Genomic DNA, 22,257 nt, shown 5'->3' on the forward strand with positions numbered 1-22,257 from the left:
ATTTCAAGTGGTTACACCACAGAATGGAAAAAATTCCTAGACACAGGTTTCTGGTTGCATCAGACAGAAATAAAGCTTTATTGGAGACATTTTCATGATACAGAATAACCAACAAATTGGTTGAATCTGTAAAGCATGCAGTTCAAATGTCAATGATTGAACCCATAAAGCATTACAGGCGGAAGAAGCGCTTAGCGTGCAGGGCGAGTGGGATGGCGGTCCATCTGAACAGCTCTGACGGGCCTTTTCTGGATAGATGGCATCAGCAGCTCTGAGGAATGGTTAAGAGCATCTCTTTCTCCTCCGGAATGTGGAGAATGCAGAGGATTTGTGCAAATTTCTGTTTGCAGGGTCTTGTGCTGTAGGATCATCGGCGTATGTTCTTAGTCAAAAGACTTTCTTCCGTACCCTGTTTACAGACAAAGAAACCATTAATTTCTTCAGTGCTGGCACCAAATCTCTGAGGCACCACATTTACCAGGTAAAAAAGAAGCCTGACCATTTGATAGATGATCATCAGCTATTCCAAAAGCGTAAAGGAAAACTTCAGCATTGTATAAAAATGGTATTTTTAATTTGGTTCTGCAAAGAATTAGAGAGATGAAGAAAACCAGCTGGTGTTTAAACTACATGATATGCTGATATCATCCACGTAATTGAATAGAAACCGAATGTCTGTATCTTAAGAGGAGTTGGTCCTTTGTACACAATTATGAATGAATTTTTAACACAAGTAAATTTACCACAAACAAGAAATGTTTGTTTATCCTCAGTGCTGTTTGTTCTCAGATCAATGTGTTGATGTAGTGTATAAATTAGTAAGGTAGTGACAGAGAGAATAATGTGCCCATGTAACAGTTCTCACCTTGGGTTCCACCACCGCACGACTGAGACTGGGAAGATGAAGAGTAGGAGTGGGAACTGCTGATGCCTCCTGAGATCCTTCCTCCTCCTCCTCCTCCACCAATACTACCGCATCCTCCTCCACTTCCACCTCCTAGTCCTCCTCCTCCTCCTCCTCCTCCTCCTCCAATAATACCACATGATCCTCCCCCACTGCCCCCTCCTAGTCCTCCACTTCCTCCTCCAATTCCTCCTCCGATTCCTCCTCCGCCACTTCCTCCTCCTATTCCACCGCCTGAAGAAATGCCACCTCCTCCATATCCACCACTTATGCCACCACCTCCTCCTCCTCTTCCTCCTCCAGAAGAATAGCCACCACCTCCTATTCTGCCTCCTCCTATTCCTCCTCCTATTCCTCCTCCTTGGATGCTGTAAAGAGAGAGAGAGAGGGAAAGAAAAAGAGAAAGTTAATCAAATGCATTTTTCATCTCAGAAGGAGATCTCTCTGCAGACACTGTACAGAATCCTGCACTTCTCCTGTCTGTGCTCCTCCTTTGTGGAACTAGCCCAGATCACTGGGCCCAGACAGCACAAGATAGCCAAATTAGCCCCATTTCAGTACAAAATCTGTTTTGCAAATCTAAACTGTTGATTTGCTGTGTTTGTGACTGATCTGACAGCCTTGGGTTCTACATAATGCTGTGATCTTTTGGCAGTTTACATACACGAGGTCATGTTGCCCCTCCTCAAGCAGTGCCCGGTACTGAGCGATCTCCTGTTCCAGGCGGGTCTTGATGCCCAGGAGCATCTTGTACTCTTCGTTCTGGCTCTCTATCTCGCATCGGATGCTGGCCAGCTCTTCCTCCAAGGGGCCGATCATACCCTGGATCTGCTGCAGCTGCATGTTGTAGCGGCGCTCCGTGTCTTCCAAGTTGGACTGGAGAGACTCTGTCTGAGAATGGAAAGCAAAATACGGTGTTTATGGGAATGTGGCATGTTTAATTCATTTTGGGGTGGAAGTCGGAGTTTTTCCTCACAAAAGAAAAAAGAAAAGCTTATCTTTGATGATAACAGGTAATCCAGCACCCCACTCTCTACAGACCGAGTGGTTGCTAAGCTCAGCGCATCTCCTTCAGTGATGCATACAGCCTGTGTCTTAGGTGAAGCAGAAGCATTTACCTTTACTTACCATGCTGATCTGTGACTGCAGTTCAATTTCCAGGCTTTGGTATTCACGTCGCAGCTCAGAGATCTGTTGGTTGCTTGATTGTATTTCCTGGCCACTTGAGTGGACTTGTTGATTAACTTCTTCCATCTGAAAAATGCGCATACAGAATTAAGGTAATTTATTTTTGATTGTAAGTGAACATTGTGGAGTTATCTTAAAAGCACTGAGAAAGCCATGAACATGGCTAGGGAAAAATGTAACGTAGACTGTCCGCGTACATTTCCCACATGCTAATCCATACCAAACCTCTTTGTAATTCACCTTACTGCTGAAACATGCTTTACTACTTAACCGTAATACTCTAGCACTAATCTGTTACAGTAAGCTACTAGAGTCTAAACTAGAGTTTAAAGTTTATGTACCTTAAATAATAGGTGAAAGGTAGCTTCTCCTGTACTAGGTATGAATAGGTCCAGTTCTTTGTGAAAGATTTAGTAAGTTATTGGTACTGTACTTTACCTTGGTTTCATACCAGCTTTCCACCTCTCTCCGGTTGTTCTCAATCAGCCGTTCATATTCAGAACGCATTTCATTTAATTTTTCCATCAAGTTAATGCCAGGAGTAGCATTGACCTCCACATTGACATCGCCACCAGATTGTGTTTGCAGTCCCCTCATTTCCTGCAAAAAAACCCAGAAAACAGGTTCTCAAAGCATGAAGGTAAGGAGAAACTTCATCGTTTGAAATAAAGGAAAAGAAATGGAAGGTGAATCCTCACGCATCTGTATTGCTCCTGCAAAAGAGGCCTCATCTGCCCCTGCCATGGAAGGAAACGTTTCCACCATTCCTAAGCTAAACGTTACAGTGACTTTCTGTATTGGGCCTTAAGGAATTCCATGCAGCATGCTCTTTGTGAAAATCCTTTGGAGTATTTTTCTTCTCAGTGGGAAATATTGTCTCAGCATAAATATTTTCTTTTGACTCCTCCATATATACTATTCAATTTTCTTTCCATAACTTCAGCAACAAAACTGTACTTGTCAGTGAGAGCTATTCACTTCTCTGTTCTCATTTTGCCTACTGTTGACCTAGATATTTTGTTACATCAGTTTCAGGCTAGTGAGAGCTATGGGTGCTGCAGACTTCTGCAAATCAAAGCCAGATTGTCTCAGGTTGGAAGATCAAAATGAGCAGCTAAAATCTGGTTGCTCCTAATGGGAGGAATCCACAGGAAATTCTTTAAGTGTTAAGTTTTCATTAGTTATTATTTTAAGATGTGGGGAAACTTACCTCTTCATGGTTCTTCTTAAGATAGATCAGTTCCTCTCTTAGGGATTCAAACTCTGTCTCCAGGTCAGATTTGGCTAGAGTCAGTTGATCCAAAAGTGGACGTAATCCATTAATATCACTTTCCACACTCTGGCGGAGACTATACTCAGTTTCATACCTAAATCACAGACAAGAAAGTTAGTAAAAGTTCTGCCAGACTCAGCTACCTTGATTATGAACAGTTCTCATCAGTACATCTTTGGTCTTACTTTAGTCCCATTGCTCAGTTCTAAAAAGGAAGGACCTAATACTCTTTCCATCTCCAACAGTTTTATTTGGTTTTAGTGGAATCCCTCTCTTTACAGGATTTATATGATGAGGATTACATTTATAAAGCTACAAGCAAAGATGGAGAAACTTAGACTGGAGTCCTTGAAATGGCACTCTTTAGTAATTTGTCTGGAGCAAAATAAGGAAAAACTAACACAAAATAAGAATACTTCTTTTTCCAACAGTTATCTGTACTGTAGTTGGAGTCAAGACACTGTAGCATCTAGAAGGATCAGTTGGGAATATGAATTCATGGGGGAAAGATGAAGGAAGATGACATGAGACAGGAAGGGAAAGACTCACTTGAGTCTGAAGTCATCCACAGTCATCCTGGCGTTGTCAACGTCGAGAAGGATCTTGTGAAGGTCCACACTTGCACCAACAATCTGAAAGGGAGAGGGCAGAAGACATTTGATCAGTCACCTTTTCAATCTGACACAGAAAGAGGGAAGAAATGCCTGTGCAGACACACATTTCGGAATATCTTTATGGTGATGTCAAGCCTGAGTAGTGCTGCAGGAGCTATGCAGAGAGAAAAGAGTTTGTTTCCATCTCAACTAAAAGAAAATGCTTTTATATAAAATCAGTGCTGGCTGATGTCTTTGCTGTCAGTTTTGGTTTACAAATATCCATTCAAAATGTAATGCCTTGTTGGAAAGAATAATTAAACTCATACTCTGCAAACAGTGGAAAACATTATTACCATTGCAATATTCATGTAAGAGATATGAGACTGTTTAGACAGCTGAGGGAAAGCATTAAGTTAGGTACTGTGGCCCATAAATTGTCTCATCCTGTATATTCACAAAAAGATGGCATTTGTCTGTGGCCGTTAGTGGCACAACATAAGCAAGGAATGATTATACCTCCCACTCAGGAGAGTGAGGAGCAAACAAGCAACAAGGCCATGGGCTTAAAGGAAGCACTGAGCAGGCCCCACGATGGACCCACCAAACACCACTAACTGCAGCCCGTACAAGGGTGCCGTAACACACCTATCACTCAGAGCAGAGAAAAACTGGTGGCCAGCCTTGTCACAGTCTGCTTTTTGGCTGCTTACAGGATGGCTAAAACCAGGAAGGAAACATTTTGGCCCAAATAGAGATATTATGCTGGAGGAGGCAAGTGCCAGGCCATTCTCATGAGAATCTGCCCAAATTTCGTCTAATGACATCATACCTGGTTTTGCAGTTCTTCAATTGTTCTATAATATTGGCTGTAGTCCTTGGTACCAGTGGGACCTTGCTTTTGATACCACTCTCTGATCAGACGTTCAAGGTGAGCATTTTCCTCTTCCAGGCCCCGCACTTTATCCATGTAGGAAGCCAGGCGGTCATTAAGGTTCTGCATGGTCAGCTTCTCATTTGTGGAGAGCAATCCGGAATCTTCACCAAACCCAATTCCACCAAAGCTGCCTCCTCCATAGCCACCACCACCAAAGCCACCACCACTAAGGCCACCACCACCAAAGCCACCACTACCCCCAAAGCCACTAAATCCACCTCCACTATATCCACCACCACCAAAACCACCTCCACCAAGGCTACTTCCATAACCGCCTCCTATTCCCCCAAAGCCACCTCCACCTGATCCATACCCTCCCCCAATACTTCCACTGCCAATTCCTCCTCCGAAACTACCACCGCTTATTCTTCCACCGTAGGTACTGCGGCTAATCCTTCCACAACTGCCACTGCTAAATCCCCCTCCATAGCTGCTCCTGGAACCTCCTCCACCAAAGCTTCTCCCAGAAAAGCCTCCACTTCCTCCAGAAGAGGTGTACCTTCTACTGGAGACGGAGGAGTACCCACCAGACTTACAGGCTCCACTGCTGCCACCTCCTCCACCGCCTCCGCCACCATATCCCCCACCGCCACCATATCCCCCACCGCCACCACCACCGCCACCACTGCCTCCACCACCAATTTTAGTGATACTAGTTGAAGACTTAGTGCCACAGCTCATCGTGACAGCAAAGAGGAATCTAGTCTCAGTCCCAAATTTAGGTGCACAGCCTGATATGATTCAGGACTGTAAATTTTCACCCCCAGCTCTCTCTACTTATACTTTTGACAGTGGGTGTCACCGTCGGGTGTTTCCTTCTCCCAGGGCATTTGCCAACTTCGTTGTTTGCGCCAAGAATAATTTGCTGAACAATATTTTTGTGCCTGTTATCTCAGGCAATCTAGCCATTGCTGGGTTTATGTTGTTTGTTTGGGGAAAAGCTTCTTATTTCTTTTGGGTGGCACTCTTTTCATTTAGCTTCTTCTGGGATAGGTAGTCTTTTGCTTTATGCATCTTCACCTGCTTTACTAGGGAAAAACCACCTTACGCAGGGTCCTGTTGGAACTAATGCTGGGATAATGTGTAGCTGGAACTATATAGAGTTTTTCCCTAAATGAGAGAAAGTGATTCCCAAATATCTCATGTTTACAGTGTGCATTTATTTATTCATTTATTCATCTGCTTTCTTTGCTCAGATTTTTGTAGGTTGCTGTTTGTCAAAGCCTATTTTTCTCTTTGCTCTTTTATGTTTTGGACATTTAAGATTTTTTACACTGCTTATATTCTTTTTCTCCCTACCCCTGATAATGCATGACTTTTATTAATGAGACTGTATGACTTGTCTATTTAGATTGTGCAACTTATACATCCCTGTCTTACTAAGAGAACATATTTATTTATATCAGAAATCTCTTCCAAGCAATGCATTGGGATTCTTATTTAAAAAATCAAAATCCTTCCTTTTTGAAGAAAGCAATAGTCAGCATACAAGACAGCTAAGTTCTAGTCTTCAAAGAGCAAAAAAGGTGTTGTTTTCACCAAAGAGCTCTTAACCTAAAATTATAGGATGATTAAAGATACTTTAATTATATTAGAAAGTCAGTTGTAGCACAATGAGAAGTTGTATTAACCCAAACAATGACCTGTAAAGCGCTGTGTGGGAAGGCTTTTCATGGTTTAATATAAAACTGTTCATTTTCTCTGTTGTTACTGTGTCACGTATTACAGGCAGTAGAGTCGTCATTTTGCAAACTCCTCATGAAACAGGCTCTAAAATAGCATCCTAAGAGAAAAGTTGAAAGACTTTACACAAATCAGATGAAATCACACTGTTGAGACCACAGTACAAACTAGGTTATACCTCAGTCTTGCACTGATCCCAAAAGAATTTAGCTAAGAAAGACTTGTAATTGATTTTCACCTTTAATTGCTAGGTTTGATGCTAAAAGAGAGTATCTGAAGACAGAGTTGCAAAGAGTTTCTGAAAAAGCCATGAGAAGGTTCTGAGTTTTGGCAAACAAAGCTAACTAACAGTCTTTGGTTTCTGATGACTTATCACCCACAGAAAACATTTCTTACAATGTTGTTTCATCTTTGTCGTGGGTGAAAACTAAATATTTTGGTTCAAATCCAGAATTTAATTTCTGTAGCATCCACTCTACTCTGTTCTCAACCTACATCCTTTTATGTGAGAGGTACATCATATTTTTTAATACAGCAGAGACTTCACGTAAACAGCCAGTCCCTACTGCTTCATTGTGAACAACTGCAAAACCTTGAAGGATCATCTGTCAGCACTTGTGGTCTTGCAGCAGAGGGACCCCATGTCATGGGCCCCGTGCTGTCGCAGTTTGGTTTGAAGAAACTGCCCTTCTGTCCCTTGCCAGTTTTGCTGTGTGTTACTGAAGTGCCTTTATTGCAGTTCCTCCTGTTGTGTTACCGATCTGCTAATGGCTGTAAGGTTTTTATGAAATTTGGCAATCCTGCTCTGAAACCTCATCTGCAGGGAGCAAGGAGGAGGTATCTGAGGAACTGTTAGTTGATGTCCGTTGTCCTTTTCTCAGCATCTTCAGAAAGACGTCTTGTGGATGGCAGTGCGGTCCAGCCCTTGCTTTCCTGTGGTCACCTTGATTTGGAAGTTGATTGTATGTTGCTGTTGCTTTCTCCACTCAGTCTCTGTGTGCATGAGTCTCTTGCAAACTATATTTCTGCCTCTTAACTTCTGGCCTTTTTTTACTTTAAATTATACATTATTTAACATTTTCTGACTGAATCCATTTGTCCTGTCCTTTGAAGCTGTGCTTTTGCCGGCATTGCTTTATTGCTGCTTACGCAACCTCTTTCAAAAGCTCTCTCTGATTTTATCTTGCTATTTGACATACTCAACGGCTCAAAGTTGATGAAAGATTTCAAGTAGTTTGATGATGTGATAGTTTGTCCTTGATTCACAGCTGGAGGAAGGTAGTATCACTTCAGCAGCGTAAACATAGGGTTTGGGCTTCGGCATGTTATCTTCTTGGTGCTGAAAGATGTAGCTTACTGTATGCAAAACATTTTTGTTTTTAGCGTTGTTTTCCCCTCAGTGTCGGGGTCAGGTTGTTTTGGGGCCTTTTTTGACAAATTCCATTGTGGTAAGTAAAACCGATTATCACGCTCAGTTTTCCCTCGCTGGTTCCTGTGATACGCCTTATAGATGCTCTTCACAGACAAGCTGGGGCGACCGATGGGGTTGTTAGTGATAGGAACAAGAAATCCTCCAGAGCTATTGCAATGAGAGGAAAAATGTTTGCCAAAAAGTCTCTTACTCTGGTTATGTACTTTGTGAGCATCTACCTTGTTTCCTCTTCTCTTTTATTTTCAGACTGTCTTTTTGTCCAGGTAGTTGTTCGCAGCAGGGGCTTGAATATGTTGGAAAGTCCTCATGATAAGGGCATATCTTACTGTATGCTTGGAAAGTAATTAAATAATAAAAGCAATGAAAGAAAAAAAGACAAGCTGCTGAGGACGGAGAACTTTAGATAGTCTGAAAATTTCTTTTTAATTCTGTACTATTCCCACTACCGATATATAGAGGAGGAACACGAGTAAAAGATTTTGCTTTTAGATCCCTGGTGGCTTTGAAGTGATGTGCTCTTAGGATGTTCCTTTTTTGTCTTCAGCGTTGCTGTTGTTTCATTTTTGTTACCAATTCAATCTTAGTGCTTTTTATAAAAATCCTGCTGGCTGTTAGAGTCTGCTGTATTCTTTGAGATGTGAACTGAAAAATTTCCTCCCTGATGGTTTGTTTCTGTGTTCCCAGAAGATATAGTATGTCTTTTTGGACTATAATGCTAACATATCTGGGAAATACAAATGGATTTTGACTACTTCATGCTCTTGTAAAGTTGCATACATTTTATTCCATCCTGGCATATTTTAATTTATTGATTATTAAATGCTTAACCATGTCAGTGTTTACAAATGAGAGAAGATCCTTTCCGAGGACAGAGTAATTTTTGCCTTCCTGAGCTTTGATTTCAAGAGCCAGCAATAATCTTTATTCTCCGATGCTTTCTGTTAATGTGTTACATGGATGGTGTAAAATTTATAGTTTACTGAATTATCTAAAAGGAACTGACAATTTTAGGACCTTTTCTCATCTGTTTCCTGTGCATGATGCACAATTTAATCCTTAATGCTTTTGTGCTGATGCAGCATCCAGTGTGCTATATAACGTCGCTGTTTCCAAATCAATCCAGAATATTAACATTTATTACCACCACTGCTAGCGTTACTCAGCCTCCGGAGTATCCAAACACATCGCTTACTACTTATCCTGAAGCTCAGCACACGGCACATTGCAAGAGCAGTTGACATTCTTTGATGCGCTCTCTCTTTTACTGTTTTCCTTTTAATCTGGCCTCCAGGTATGTATCAAAGAAGTGACTCCTGAGCAGCAGAGTGAAGACAGAGTCCATGAGCAGCCCGCACTCTTGTATATTTTGTCAAAACTGGGAGACTTTCACAACAGGCTGAAGCTGCTGGATCCATAATAGACCTGCAGAAAATATATTCGCACTTTTGTGTCTGTGCACTGAAAAATTAAAACATCCCCCCTAAATTCAGTGACATTCTGATGCAATGCCTCAGGCAAGTGTTGGAGCTTATTCTCCTGACGTATTTAATAATCTCTTTCCATTGCTATTAACAGAAACTTTTATATGAGGAGAGTATCTGTTTTCCACTAGGAGCCTGTACTTACTATTCGTCCCCGCTTCATCTCCTAAGGTTCTAGTGAAATCACAACGATTTCCAAACAAACTTAGACTGCACGCGGCAAAGGAAGGAAGGAGTATTCATAGTCACGTTGTGGCAGCACCGAGCTTGCCTGCGGGGCTTATCACCCCTAGCACTGTCCTTGGGGACATTGTCATGGCTTGGATCTTCCACGCAAGCAGAGTGGTGGGAAGGAAGCACGTTGCACAGACGCTGGGAACGTCCACACCGGTTTTGTCCTGTGGATGTGGCAGCTGCAGGTCGGGGCTCTTGTGCCTGCTGAGAGGCGGCTCAGGAGGCTGCGGTTTCCTCCCCGTCAGCCGCCAGTTACCATTTCTACGGCTTTCTGAGACAGCTCTCAGTTGCCCTTCTGTGACTGCTCCAGGGTCGAGTGAATTTAGTTGGAATAAATCGCTTTATTTGGTGGTACCAGCGTGGACCAGGAGTTTTCATGTTGTCCGTAGCAGCTGGAGGGCCTGGTGGGAGCCTCCGCAGCAGGCTCTCCCGCTCTCTAGAGCTCAGGTGTCTCGGCCCGTGTGGGGTGAGGAGTCCCAGAGCCGCTCCAGGCTGCGGGCATCGACAGCTGCCCTTTCACCTGGACGGCTCTGATTAGCACAACGTCCTGGCAGGTGGGACACGCGGACTCGAATCCCAGCCTGCAGAGGCACCAACCCACCTCCTGCGGTTTCGGTTACTGCAAGAACTGCGTTGTGTGACAGAGGCATCCGCTTTTCTTGAAGCACTTTGCAGGGAGGAAGGTCACTGCGGCTTGGGAGGCCCCGTGCTGGACTGGGCTCTTCCGAGGATTTACAGGCTTCCGAGGGCGGCCTGCTCCCCGCTCGCGGGGCAGGCGGGGAGGCGCGGGGTGGCTCTTCTCAGCGCGGGCCTGTTGTGAGCAGCCTAGAGAACTTGCTGGCCAAAGAGAAAGATTTAGTGAACTTAGTAATTCAAGGTGGTTAAATACCCACTGAGCCAGGGTTGGGGATCAGAGCTTTGAACTTAAGCCAGTCTAAAGTGTAGCTAAATCCTGTTTATGCCTGCTGCATTTTGGGGTCCTGCCCATGCTCTGATTGTCCATATAGAGAATTATTATCACTAAAAATAACCACCGTAAGCAAACGACTCCTTAAGCAACCTGTGCTCCCCCCTGAAAGCAAAGGAAGACCACCAGGACATTCATGTTGAGATGGGCCCTAGAAAGTTGAGCTAGTTTCTTCTCCCACCACAACAGTTCAGGGAAGTGACTTTTTAACTGTAGTGATTCTGCACAGGATGCAGTCTTCTGTATTTTCTCTTATATATTTGCACGTAGGCTGACAATTAATGTTAAACAAGAAAGAGATCAGCTGAATATACGCATAGGCAATTTTGAAATTTGCTAATGTAATTACATCTATGCCTTCCAATAGGCAAATAAATTGCTTTAAGAGTACTGAAGCCAAACGTACAGGAGTGTGTATGCTCATTTATTTTTGCCGAAGGTTCTTCTGAAGGTCTTGTTCCAACACGTGCTGCAATTTTCTTCTTGGAGCACTAATAGGCACACGATACGTATCCAAATTGCAACATTTTGTGCTCATAAAATTAAAGCTTATTATGTTGATTATGCCTAACAAAATGCATGCAAATAACAAGTTCAAGGTTCTCCTTGCAACTCTGTTAATACCGCTGGAGTTCCACTTCAAGCATTCCCTAAGCTTTGACACCCAACTCGACTACAATCGTGTTTCTTACTCATGGCCTGCAATTGCTTTGCTTTTCTAGCTCTGTTCCTCTACATAAGTTTGTCTGCGTTGTAGTTATTCTTACCACTCTGTTCTTTCAGTAAGCCTATACCAGCGCCCCGGTAACCTGAATGCAGATTTTTATATATACAAAATGGAAAAAAAGAAAGAGGATTTAAGCTGGCACTTTCCTCCAGGGAACATATGGTAATAAACTGTCCTAAATTCATTCTTCTTTTTGTAGGCAGCGAGCATTAATGGCACAACTAGGTAGATATTTTTGAAGTTTGTTGTTTGCTTATATTTATTTTGTCACATACTGTAGCATGCAGTAAATAAGCTTTATTATAAAGCTTGTTTGCATTATAGATGTAGATTCATTACTAAAAAGGAGCATTTTGAGGACACCTCATTAAGAAGGAGGCAAACAGTATGAACAGTGCGGAGCAGTAAAAGTGGTAATAACATTATTACAATTTTCATCCTGAATACTTACAAATTTTTACTTATTCCTGTGTATAATCATAACGTAGCAATGTAGGCATTTACATCAGCAGCAGAATTATATAGCACAGTATCACAGCACGTTGTATCCTAATGGTTCCCCGTTTGTGCTTCTGTACAGGTTTGTCACATACAGCGCTGGGCTGTCTGAGCACCTTGTGCATCCTCCTTCCTCTGCTTTACCAAGTTATATTCTGTTTTGTTCTCACGTGTATTTGTTTCAGTGGAGTATCTTCTGTAGGACTAGCTACATGGTAATTAAGTAACTGCCTGGGAAAAGACTGGAAGAGATTTGTGGTTTTCTGGAGAGATACAGAGTCAAGGAGAGGGAGAGACAGAGGAGTCCGTGTTTCCCAGAGCTGCTGCTCCAGTGTCCTGACACAGGCAAACTGCTCCTTCAAATAAACCACGTCCAGCCCCACCTCATCAGCCTCCCAGGTGTTGCTATAAGGGCAGAGGTCAGGTGGTGGCTTGTAAATCACCTTATAAAAGCCAAGGAGCATGCACATAGCAAACGAAATCCTTGAGATTAACTAGGCAGCTCCTGGGGAAGGCTGGAGAAGCAGGGCTGCTCTGTTGGGGAGTATTCTTTGGCTTGGGCTGTTGGTGTAATATCCTGAATGCACAGATCTGAGGAAGAGGTAATTAAAACCTTAAAGAGGACTAAAACTAGCAGAGTAAACAGGGAAAACAGTTTTGTGGGATAGCCAATGATACAGAGATAAGTATGACTTGACACTGCGAAGATTTTAAAAGTGGGTGATTTTGCAATAGGAGGGAGTTGAGGGGATTCCTGCAAACATAATTATGTTGCCTCTTTGCATGTTAGGCCAGGGTTATTAATAACTGCTTAGCTATAAAATAGCCCTTCATGAAGATTAGCCCATTTCTCAGGGCACTCAGAGGCACTGGTCAGAAGAAAAGTTTCGTCTTGGATATTTTGTCTTTTTAGGGGCTAATCCCATGGCTGGGAGCGTTACGTAAGGCAGTGCAGTGAATCACCGGCATAGATCTGCTTGCAGCTCAGGCGTTCAGGATCCCTGTTCCCACGCTCTCCCACGCATCTCTGTTTCTCAACCTTTTCCAGTGGGTGAGGCCTTCTGCAAAGTCAAAACAAAACTCTGACTCCAACATCTTCCGTAAGAACAAGAGGGAAAAATCCATAGTGAGGATAATCCTATCTGGCTCCTTTTGCTTGTATTTAGGGAGACGAGTTGAGAAACGCAGGGAATGAGGAACGTAGTGGTGAGCAGGGTCCTGGGAGAAGCCTCCCGAGTGATTTCCGGGTGACACTCGCTCTGCGGTTCCTTTCCGCAGTTCACCTGGAGGAAGCTGTAGTCACACAGACCCCAACCCTCAACCAGCCTCGACAGGAATTAAAAGCACGATAGCTGATACGGCGTGGGGGAGCAAGCAAGGGAATCTTCCACCCATTAGCACCCATCCGAGGCATAAAGAAGGGAAACAGGGCTGCAGCCAAAATAGAGAGAAAGCACCACCTTTCAGGGTGTTGCACCCCTATCTCTATGGACAGTCCATCTGTTGTGTGGTCTGCAAGCAGCCCTTAAAGCCGGGCTGGGAATCTTTTCTCAGATATCTTTCTTTCTCTTTCTCAGCCTACCCAGAAAGACTGGGTTTTGTAAAATTACATCCTAAATATGAATAGTTTGCCAGTCCTCTGTATAAAATGTGTGCTTGTTCATACGTACACGTTAGAAATCTCCTGACGTGCAAATACCGATACGAAACTAGGTATTGCGCAGCTACCAGAGAGCGAGGCACGGTTGCGATCAGTAAAACCCGCCTGTATTCCTTCTTTTATAAAATTGTGTGTATGCAAATTCGTTCACACTCCATCTTTATGGATTTATTTTCCAAGAGCAATTGCTACTTATCACAGAGTAGGAGTATCCTATTACTGAACTTTAAATTCTTGTTATCTGATGTGAGCACCTGCAGGAAGCACTCAAAATGTGTTCATTTTGGATAATTAGTCATACATGATTTGAGTTCTGCACTCGGGGTGTTTTCTCAATGTACACGGAGCTATCGGAGACACAGAAGCAGTGGGACTCGTGTTCAGACGCTTTCCCTGTACCTGTCCATCCGTGCTACTCTGATGCTCCGCAGCAAAGGGAGTCTGGTCATGCCGGCGTAGCTGAGATTTCCCTGCTCTTGGAGGGGGCTCAGCTAGTTCAGAGCTGTTGTGCCCAGGTCCCATCCCATCCTTCCTGCTGAGCTAAAAGACGAAGGGGCCGAAGGCTGATTGACCCTTTACAGGCGTCACCTGGCCAGAGTGGGGCTAGTGCAAGGCACGAGGGCTCCGGACTCGGATCCTTGGCGGCTCCCGCTTTTGCTGACCTGGGCGAAGTCGAGCCACGGCAGAGTCCTCCAGCAGCATTTTCAGCAGAAGTGACGAGGCCCGAACGAGCCGTGAGGTCTGCAGGCCCATTCGCACAAGCGGGCCTGTCCTGCGAATCCCGCGGCACGTGTGCACCAAAATAGACCTTTCTGAGCTGGTTCCTCCTCCTGTCAGCCCCACATCCGCTGCCTCTGCAGGTCCTCTGTCGCTTCTTGGCTGCCCTTCTGAAAGCTTAGTCTGTAGAAAGCTTTTTCTTTTTTTCATTTCTTTTTTATTTGGCACTGGGAACTGAAAATTTAAGTTCCAAGAAATGAAAGTTTCATAATGCCTTTTAGTGACTCCTTAGAAAGAGTTCTTAAGAGACTTACTAGGAAACAGTTCCTTAAACCCACCCTCTCTTATTAAGTTGCTCACGCAGCTTTTAACTGGGACATAAAGAAATCTTAGTGAGAGGAACCTGCGTGTTTTGGGCTGTTGCCTGCAGAGGTACCACGTCTGTATAAGTTCTGTACTTAGAGAAAATGTGTAATAAATGTGAGTGAATCTCAGGAGTTAATAGGAGAGACCAGTAGGTTTTCTGACTGTTAGTTTTTCCATCGCAGGAACTACCATAACATTGTGCTTGGTAGTGCAGTGCTTCAGGGTTTTGCCCAATTACTGGTCGATCGTGAGTGTGGTGAGGGGTCACTGCCCACTTCTGGGTCTGTTGCCTAATGTAATTAACTTGTTGCCATTTATTTCACAGGTAGCGCTTGATATTTGTGCCTGATTCAAATAAAAATATCTGCCAAAGGAGATTACTTGCAGACAAGGCTTTTTGGTTGCATCAAAGAAAAGTAAAGTTTTATTGGAGTCTTTTTTTTTCCCAGAAGAATACCAATCGCGGTAGAAGTTAGCTCAGGAAACAGTGATTAGGCACAGAAATACAGATAGAAGGAGCAGTTAGGTCATCCAGAGAGTTTGGATGAGCCACCTGGAATGAACAGTGTTGAGTAACTCGAACAGGTATTTGCAGAGGCCTGATCAGACATGCTGGGTACGTTCTTGCTTGGTCCAAGGCCCCCGGGTCGGTTCTGCAGTGGAAGGTGCTGGTTCTGCCGATCAGTTCTCAGACTTTCTGAAACTCCCTGCAGAAAGACGAAAGGAAGCAAGAATCTGGTTTGAAGGAATAAACTCTTTCAGCATCTTTAATATTATTATTTCAGAATTGCAGTGTGCAGTTCTCAATGGACTAGATTTTTTCCCAGCATTCTGGAAAGGCTAGAGCAGGGTCAGACGTTATGTTTGTACATGCATGTATCATATTAAATATATGGACCTGCTTCTATTCTCATTTCTGTAAGTGTAAATCAGGAGAGACTCTTTAAATTTAGGGAGACTATAGCAGCATAAACCCAGTAGAGATGAACTTAAGTTCATATTTATTTGTGTATGGGTATTTACAACAGATTTTTAAAAATTTAAATAGGACAGCATATGCTATCTTTAATTTTGCTTACCAACATTAGCGCACTTAGGACTGCTGTAACTTTACATGTCTGTCAGATACTTCTGTTCTTTTCTGGAGGAGTTTGTAAAGCCTATTAATTTTTAAAGGCTAGATCTCATTTACACAGAATCTTACTCATTATAAAAAAGCCTTCTCAATTCACTCAGTTTTCAGCATCAAGTGAGTCTGTGCATAGTATTCTTGATTTCAGCATTAAGGGTTTCAGGCCTCTTCATGTATAGTCAATACTTTCATGCCCTTAACTGTCAGTTTGTAGTGGAAAACAGCATGTTTGTGAGAGAGCTACCTTTTTAACTAAGATTTTTAATATCACTGTTACTTCCTTGGTAAGAAGGAATAAATGGAAGCCTCAGAGCAAGATCCATTTCCATCCTTTTTTAAAATCAGAAGAGGAAGAGAAGCTTTCTAAAGGTTTTAACTTCCTTGCACTTGCTGTTCATTTCAACATTTACAGACTTTTTTTGAGTGGCCAGGACTTGGAGCCTTACCCAGCTTCATGGTTTTTATGGCTTCGGACACTTCTTCCATTGTTGCTCCTCTCTCCAGTGTTTTATTCCCTTCCAGACAGAGCTTCAAGGGGCCTCCTGTAACCACAGCCGTAAAATTAGACATGGAGAAGACCTTTGCTCACTCCCCATCCTTTTTACTTCAGGACTTTCACAGCTAATACTTCTTATATTTTAAATGTCATAATTATTCTAACTATTTTGCCTGGCTTTGAGCATGTTGCCCTCTTATTACCAATTACATTTCTAACATTTGGTTTTATTCAGAAAGTACTGACTTCTCTGGTTCTCTGTATGCTTTGGATGGCGCGTTAGCTACTTCCTCAAAGCTGCATTAGCAGAATCTCAAATGAGGGCTTGTTCTCTCCCTTTCTCTGCTTCAAACACATTTTATCCTTCCACAGATCCTCCGATACAACTCTTCATAATATCTTTTCATTTTTGCTACTTTTGAAAATGCTATCATATTAATGTGTTAACTGTATAAGAACAAGTGTCAAAGTAGACTTAAAACATGGCAGTGAAACAAATAGCAAAAAAATCTCCAAATTTCCAAATAAGGATGGAAGTTGGCGTGTCCTTTCCTGCTATTTAGAGAGAAGAGTTAATGAGAGGATGTACTCTTTTATTCCAGTTCTTACCTTGGCTTTCACAAGAGTTGCCAGACTGGGATTGGGAAGATGAACAGTGGGAGATGCATGATTTTCCCCCTTCTCCTCCACCACTGCCACCTCCTCTACCTGAAGTTCTGCCACAGGCTCCACCTCTTATTCCTCCACTCTCTCCTCCACCTCCAGAAGTTCTTCCGTAGGTTTCTTCCACAGATCTTCCTCCACTACTTCCTCCACCTGAGGACCAACAACTTCCTCCTCCAGGACTTCCTCTTCCAGAAGAGCCGATAACTCCTCCGTGTCTTCCTCCGCCGGCAGAACCACCAGCAGCTCCTCCCTGGGAGGTGCTGTGAGGGGGAAAGGGCAGGCGTGGATATGGTTTATAGCAACGGGACATATCCGACATCCTATCGAATATATACAGGCCACTTTCTGACAGTCTTTCTCTGAGCTCCTTGCACAGCCGAGAAAGTGCTACTCTGTGAAACTTGTTTTAGAGAACTGGTTTTAAACTTTCCTAATTGAGAACAAATGAACTGAACTGCACTTAAAAAAGGAATAAAAGGAAAGAGACGGAATGGCTTTAGCTGTCTTTCAAGCCTCAGAAGTAGGTACCTTGAGTATTTAGAAGGTACAGTTATTATCTTGCCCATCTGTCATTTTGATACATAACTTTGTATTTCCTGATTATTCTTATGAGAGGAAATGGCAAATTATAGTTCTAAATACTTTTCCAGACACTTTTGTCCAATTCATAGTAAATGTAGAATAATACAACTTGTTCCACTGCCAGCTAAGATTTAGACTGAGTGAATTACTGAGATTGTGGTAAATATATTGATGATGAATCAGTCATTGCACTAGTTCCTAACATAAATGTTGCCACTTTCACCTTCACCTGTTTGCAAAGATGGCATGTTAATTAATTTGAATATACATACGTAATATTGTGCTGCCCCTCCTCAAGCAGTGCCCGGTACTGAGCGATCTCCTGTTCCAGGCGGGTCTTGATGCCCAGGAGCATCTTGTACTCTTCGTTCTGGCTCTCTATCTCGCACCGGATGCTGGCCAGCTCCTCCTCCAAGGGGCCGATCATACCCTGGATCTGCTGCAGCTGCACGTTGTAGCGGCGCTCCGTGTCTTCCAAGTTGGTCTGCAAAGACTGTACCTGAGAATGGAAAGCAAAATACGGTGTTTATGGGAATGTGGCAAGATTAGCCCATTTTAATGCCCAAAATGAGAAAAATCTTTGATAGCATCTCATGCACCAGGTAGCCCCTTCTTTACGTGGAGCATTGGCAATAGCTGATCTATCATTCCAGCAACTCATGTGTTCTTAGCGTATCAGAGAAGCAGAGGGGATCGTCACGTACCATGCTGAGCTCAGACTGCAGCTCGATTTCCAGGCTCTGATATTCACGTCTCAGTGCAGAGATCTGTTGGTTACTTGATTCTAATTCCTGGCCACTTGAGTGGACTTGTTGACTCACCTCCTCCATCTGAAAAATGAATATACAGAATTGAGGTCTTTCCATTTTACTTATAAGGTCAATATGGTAGATATGTTTTCACTGAGGCATTTGGCGACATGAGTTGGGGTAGGGCGAGATGTAATGTAGGGGCCGTATGAACTTTTTTACATGGCTTTGTCAGTGTAGTTCAAGCCAGCTTGTAATTTCATTTATTTTAGTTGAAAGGATTCTACCATTTTTATCTTAAGAACCATAAATGTTGTGGTTCAGAATGTCATTCCTCTACAGCAAGTTCTTACCAAAAGTTGGTATTACTTTGCTTTTGTAATGTGAGCATTCAAAACGTAACCTTGTGAGATGTAAATAAGCTATATAACATCCTACTGTAAGAGAGAAATAATTATTTTTGGTTTTAATATATTGATTTCTGCTTATATAAATTGAGGAAAATCTACATGAATATTCTAGATGCTTTTGACTATGTTTAAAATTAAATAGATCAAGATACACAGTACTTTCTTACTACCTCTGACTGCTCGAGCAGTGTGCCTGAGAAAAATTGCTTCTTTACACATTCCTTTAAAACACTTATCTGCTGTCTGCAGAGCTGAGCTATTTTGTAAAGAGGGATTCAGTGCTCTGTCATTCACCTTGCTTTCATACCACCTTTCAACCTCTTCACGGTTTTTCTGGATAATACTTTCATATTCTTGTCTCATGTCATTCAGTTTTGTCAGCAGATCCTCTCCCGGCGCGGCGTTGACTTCCACATTCACGTCACCACTCGACTGTGTTTGCAGCGATTTCATTTCCTGCAGAGAAAACCCAGGCCAGAGGCAAACAAACAAAAATGGTGAAATTACTTTGTGAAAGAGTTTTGCAAAATGACTTCCAGAAGTCAGTTCACCTCCTCTGAAATCCTACTCTAGACCTTTCTCCATCCAACAGTATTTTTCGAGGGGAGGGGGATTGTCGCAGTTATTTGGCTTTGACTTCCCAGTCGTTGCTTGGTGAGAGGGACTGTGCGAAGAGATGCGCAGGAGAAGCCTGGGCCTGGACACAGCCTGTCTCGGCAGGCCCCTTGCTCCGGTGCCACACATTAGGAGAGCCGGGGAGGCTGTTCAGTGCCGCAGATGTCTGCGACAGGGGTGGCACGTGCGGCAGTGTCACCTGGGAAACCTGCCTACGCTGCCAGTACTGCAAGTGTCCTTGTTTTCCTGTGTAGTTTGCTTTTCAAGGAGCTTGCCCTTACCTCCTCATGGTCCTTCTTGAGGCCGATCAGCTCCTCCCTTAGGGACTCAAACTGCATTTCCAGGTCAGACCTGCTCAGGGTCAGATCATCCAGCAAGGGTCGCAGCTCATTAATGTCAGCCTCCACACTCTGCCGGAGACCGTACTCGGTCTCATACCTGCGCCAAAGACAGTGCAGAAAGGTCAGCCCTGGTCCTGGGCTCCTACTCCTTCTCCTACCAACCGTGTTTATGAAAAATACCACATACCAGTTATCTTAATTTCTTTTTTCATGTCTGTACTTTGTTTGTTATACACAGCATCTCTCAATCAGCAGAATTACGAAATCAGCAGCCAGTACCTGAAGTTTAACATTAAAATGTATTCTGTGGTCTTCACCATAGAAGTGAAGATTCACCTTCTCTTCTTACCATAGGCTTTGTGCAGGTTTCATGTGTCTATTTCTTCTGGCTTTCAGTGGGAAATAATCATGATTTTCCTTTCCTTAAAAATAAAGCTCTTTTTAAAGTTCTTTGCCTCCACAGCCATAGGGAATATTCCCACTGAGGAGCATTATAGAAATAATGAAGTATTTTGAAGTGTCACAAATTATTTCAGTTATGCTGCCACGGAACCAGAAGAAACCTTACTCTCTGTAGCTTGGCATTTCTGTACTGAATGAATTTATGCAAGTTGAGGAAAGTAGGAAAACGCAAGTCAGTGCCTGGAAAAGAGGAATATATATTTACTTTATCCTGAAGTCTTCTGCAGTCATCTTTGTGTTATCCAGGTCCAACAGTATCCTGTTAGTTTCCACGGTTGCAGTCACAAGCTAGAACAGAAGACAATATGCTGAGGACAGTTTTCCCTGTGAAACTCTCCAGGTTTGCACAAAGGACAAACGTAAATGTGATCTGCCCGTGATAATGTCCCAGCTGTCTGAAGGAAACAGCATTTCCTAAATACGAAGGTCTGGAAAGGTCATCTGCAGTGCAAAACAAAGAGGTACCTCTGTGAAAATAGCATTAGAAGTGTAAAAACTGAATTTGGTGAGTACACGGTAGGAGTGAAGTCCCGCCAGCAGGCCTGGGGTCACTGCCCTCGCACTGGCTCACCTTCCATGCCCAGGCCGAGACCTGTACTCAAGTATCGGAGACTGTGCCATCCCAGAGGATAAGCGTTGCCGTTCTTCCCGTGCTCTGAGAGCCACTGCAGGCATTCGGAGAGCCTGCGCTCACTGCCAACCAACCGCTTGTTGACTGTGCTCCGTCTCTAACGGAGTTTGAGGAAGAAAAGAGCAAAACTTCTCTCGATATCCTGATAGATGGCTTGATCATTTGTGAAGATGAGGACTTTCCACACTAATATTTAGGGGAGAGGCAGGATTCCGGAGGCATTCCTCCCTTTGGTACTGTGCTTGAGCATCCTGCTGCCTCATCCGGAGACTGGAAATGTAGACACACAACTTGAGTTTCCAGACCCAGATACCTAAAGCTGGGATAACAATATCTTTCATCTCTGTATCTAGGCCCTGTCCCTTTGTGCATTTGGTCTTGTCTGCTTGGCCGCTGAGACCCAGATAGTTGGATGCATGCACAGAAGGCAGAATTTCAAGCACAAGAGGCACTTTTAGAGAGGCATTAATGGAATATAGAAATATCCACGCTGGGTGCCTCAAAGATATACTCAATCACAAAAATTTTATCTGATGCTTAAACTTCTCTGACTAAGAACATCCTACCTGATTTTGAAGGTCTTCAATCGTTCTGTAGTAGTGGCTGTAGTCCTTTGTACCAGTAGGACCTTGCTGCTGATACCATTCTCTGATTAATTGTTCAAGCTGAATATTTTCCTTTTCTAAATTTCTGACCGTATCCAGGTAAGAAGCCAGGCGGTCATTAAGGTTCTGCATGGTCAGCTTTTCATCACTGGAGAGAAGTCCTGTATTTCCTCCACCAAAGCCACCACTGCCAAAGCTACCGCCACTGAAACCACCACCACCTCCACCAAAGCCACCACTGCCAAAGCTACCGCCACTGAAACCACCACCACCTCCGCCAAAGCTGCCTCCGTAACCACCACCAAACCCGCTTCCACCTGATCCAAAGCCTCCTCCCATACTGCCACAGCCTCCATAACCACCACTGCTCATTCCCCCTCCATAAAAGCCACCGCTCGTTCCCCTTCCATAACAGCCACCGCTTATTCTCCTTCCATAACCACCACAGCTCAGTCCCCCTCCATAACTACCACTGCTCATTCCCCTTCCATAGCTACTGCGCGTGATCCTGCCACAACTACCACCGCTCACTCCCCCTCCACAGCTGCTCCTGGAACTTCCTCCGCCACAACTGCTACCCGAAGTCCTGCCACCACCGCTGCTTCTGGAAGAGGTGTATCTTCTCGAGGAGACAGAGGAGTACTTACTGCCCCCTCCACCACCGCAGCTGCTAGCACTGCCACCACCGCTCCCTCGCAGGCAGCTTTTGGAGGTCTGCTTGGAGCCGCAGCTCATAGTGGCAGCAGTGAATGACTTCAGGTTAAAACTCAAAGCTGGTTTTACAGTTGTTCTGGAATCATAGCTCCAACGTCCATCCTGCCTGGTCTGTATTTATACCGAGACAGTGGGTGTCACCATGAAAGGGAGCACCTTCTTTCCATGTGCATGTGCAAGCCTGGGTTCTTACG

The 22,257-nt window shown here is 43.7% G+C and overlaps 2 protein-coding genes across 2 annotated transcripts; both read right to left on the bottom strand.

Annotated features, from left to right (window-relative positions):
* Positions 1 to 47: 47 nt before the first annotated feature.
* Positions 48 to 5,637, bottom strand: LOC112994510 (keratin, type I cytoskeletal 10-like). The gene is made up of 8 exons (XM_064524755.1): positions 4,791 to 5,637; positions 3,915 to 3,997; positions 3,303 to 3,459; positions 2,531 to 2,692; positions 2,033 to 2,158; positions 1,569 to 1,795; positions 866 to 1,272; positions 48 to 409 (listed from the first exon to the last, which is right to left on the bottom strand). The coding sequence occupies exons 1-8, from the start codon at positions 5,574 to 5,576 to the stop codon at positions 384 to 386; spliced, it is 1,974 nt and encodes a 657-aa protein (XP_064380825.1). The 5' UTR covers positions 5,577 to 5,637; the 3' UTR covers positions 48 to 383.
* Positions 5,638 to 15,038: 9,401 nt separating this feature from the next.
* On the bottom strand, positions 15,039 to 22,135 carry LOC112994509 (keratin, type I cytoskeletal 13-like). Its single transcript, XM_064524757.1, has 9 exons — positions 21,311 to 22,135; positions 20,319 to 20,401; positions 19,592 to 19,748; positions 18,990 to 19,151; positions 18,241 to 18,366; positions 17,809 to 18,035; positions 16,898 to 17,214; positions 16,239 to 16,334; positions 15,039 to 15,367 (listed from the first exon to the last, which is right to left on the bottom strand). Exons 1-9 carry the CDS (start codon positions 22,082 to 22,084, stop codon positions 15,342 to 15,344), a joined length of 1,968 nt encoding a protein of 655 aa, XP_064380827.1. The 5' UTR covers positions 22,085 to 22,135; the 3' UTR covers positions 15,039 to 15,341.
* Positions 22,136 to 22,257: the final 122 nt, after the last annotated feature.

The sequence above is a fragment of the Dromaius novaehollandiae genome, chromosome 22 (genome assembly GCF_036370855.1).
Source record: "Dromaius novaehollandiae isolate bDroNov1 chromosome 22, bDroNov1.hap1, whole genome shotgun sequence".
In the NCBI taxonomy this organism is placed as follows: Eukaryota; Metazoa; Chordata; class Aves; order Casuariiformes; family Dromaiidae; genus Dromaius; species Dromaius novaehollandiae.

Excerpts from the sequence above, each read along its gene's own strand:
- LOC112994510 (XM_064524755.1), bottom strand. The coding sequence starts at position 5,576 with ATGAGCTGTGGCACTAAGTCTTCAACTAGTATCACTAAAATTGGTGGT. Across the intron at positions 3,460-3,914 it reads GTGGATGACTTCAGACTCAA|GTATGAAACTGAGTATAGTC; the intron begins GTGAGTCTTTCC and ends TCTGTGATTTAG. Across the intron at positions 410-865 it reads GTGCGGTGGTGGAACCCAAG|GGTACGGAAGAAAGTCTTTT; the intron begins GTGAGAACTGTT and ends GTCTGTAAACAG.
- LOC112994509 (XM_064524757.1), bottom strand. The coding sequence starts at position 22,084 with ATGAGCTGCGGCTCCAAGCAGACCTCCAAAAGCTGCCTGCGAGGGAGC. Across the intron at positions 19,749-20,318 it reads GCAGAAGACTTCAGGATAAA|GTATGAGACCGAGTACGGTC; the intron begins GTAAATATATAT and ends TCTTTGGCGCAG. Across the intron at positions 18,367-18,989 it reads AAAGGTGGTATGAAAGCAAG|ATGGAGGAGGTGAGTCAACA; the intron begins GTGAATGACAGA and ends TTCATTTTTCAG.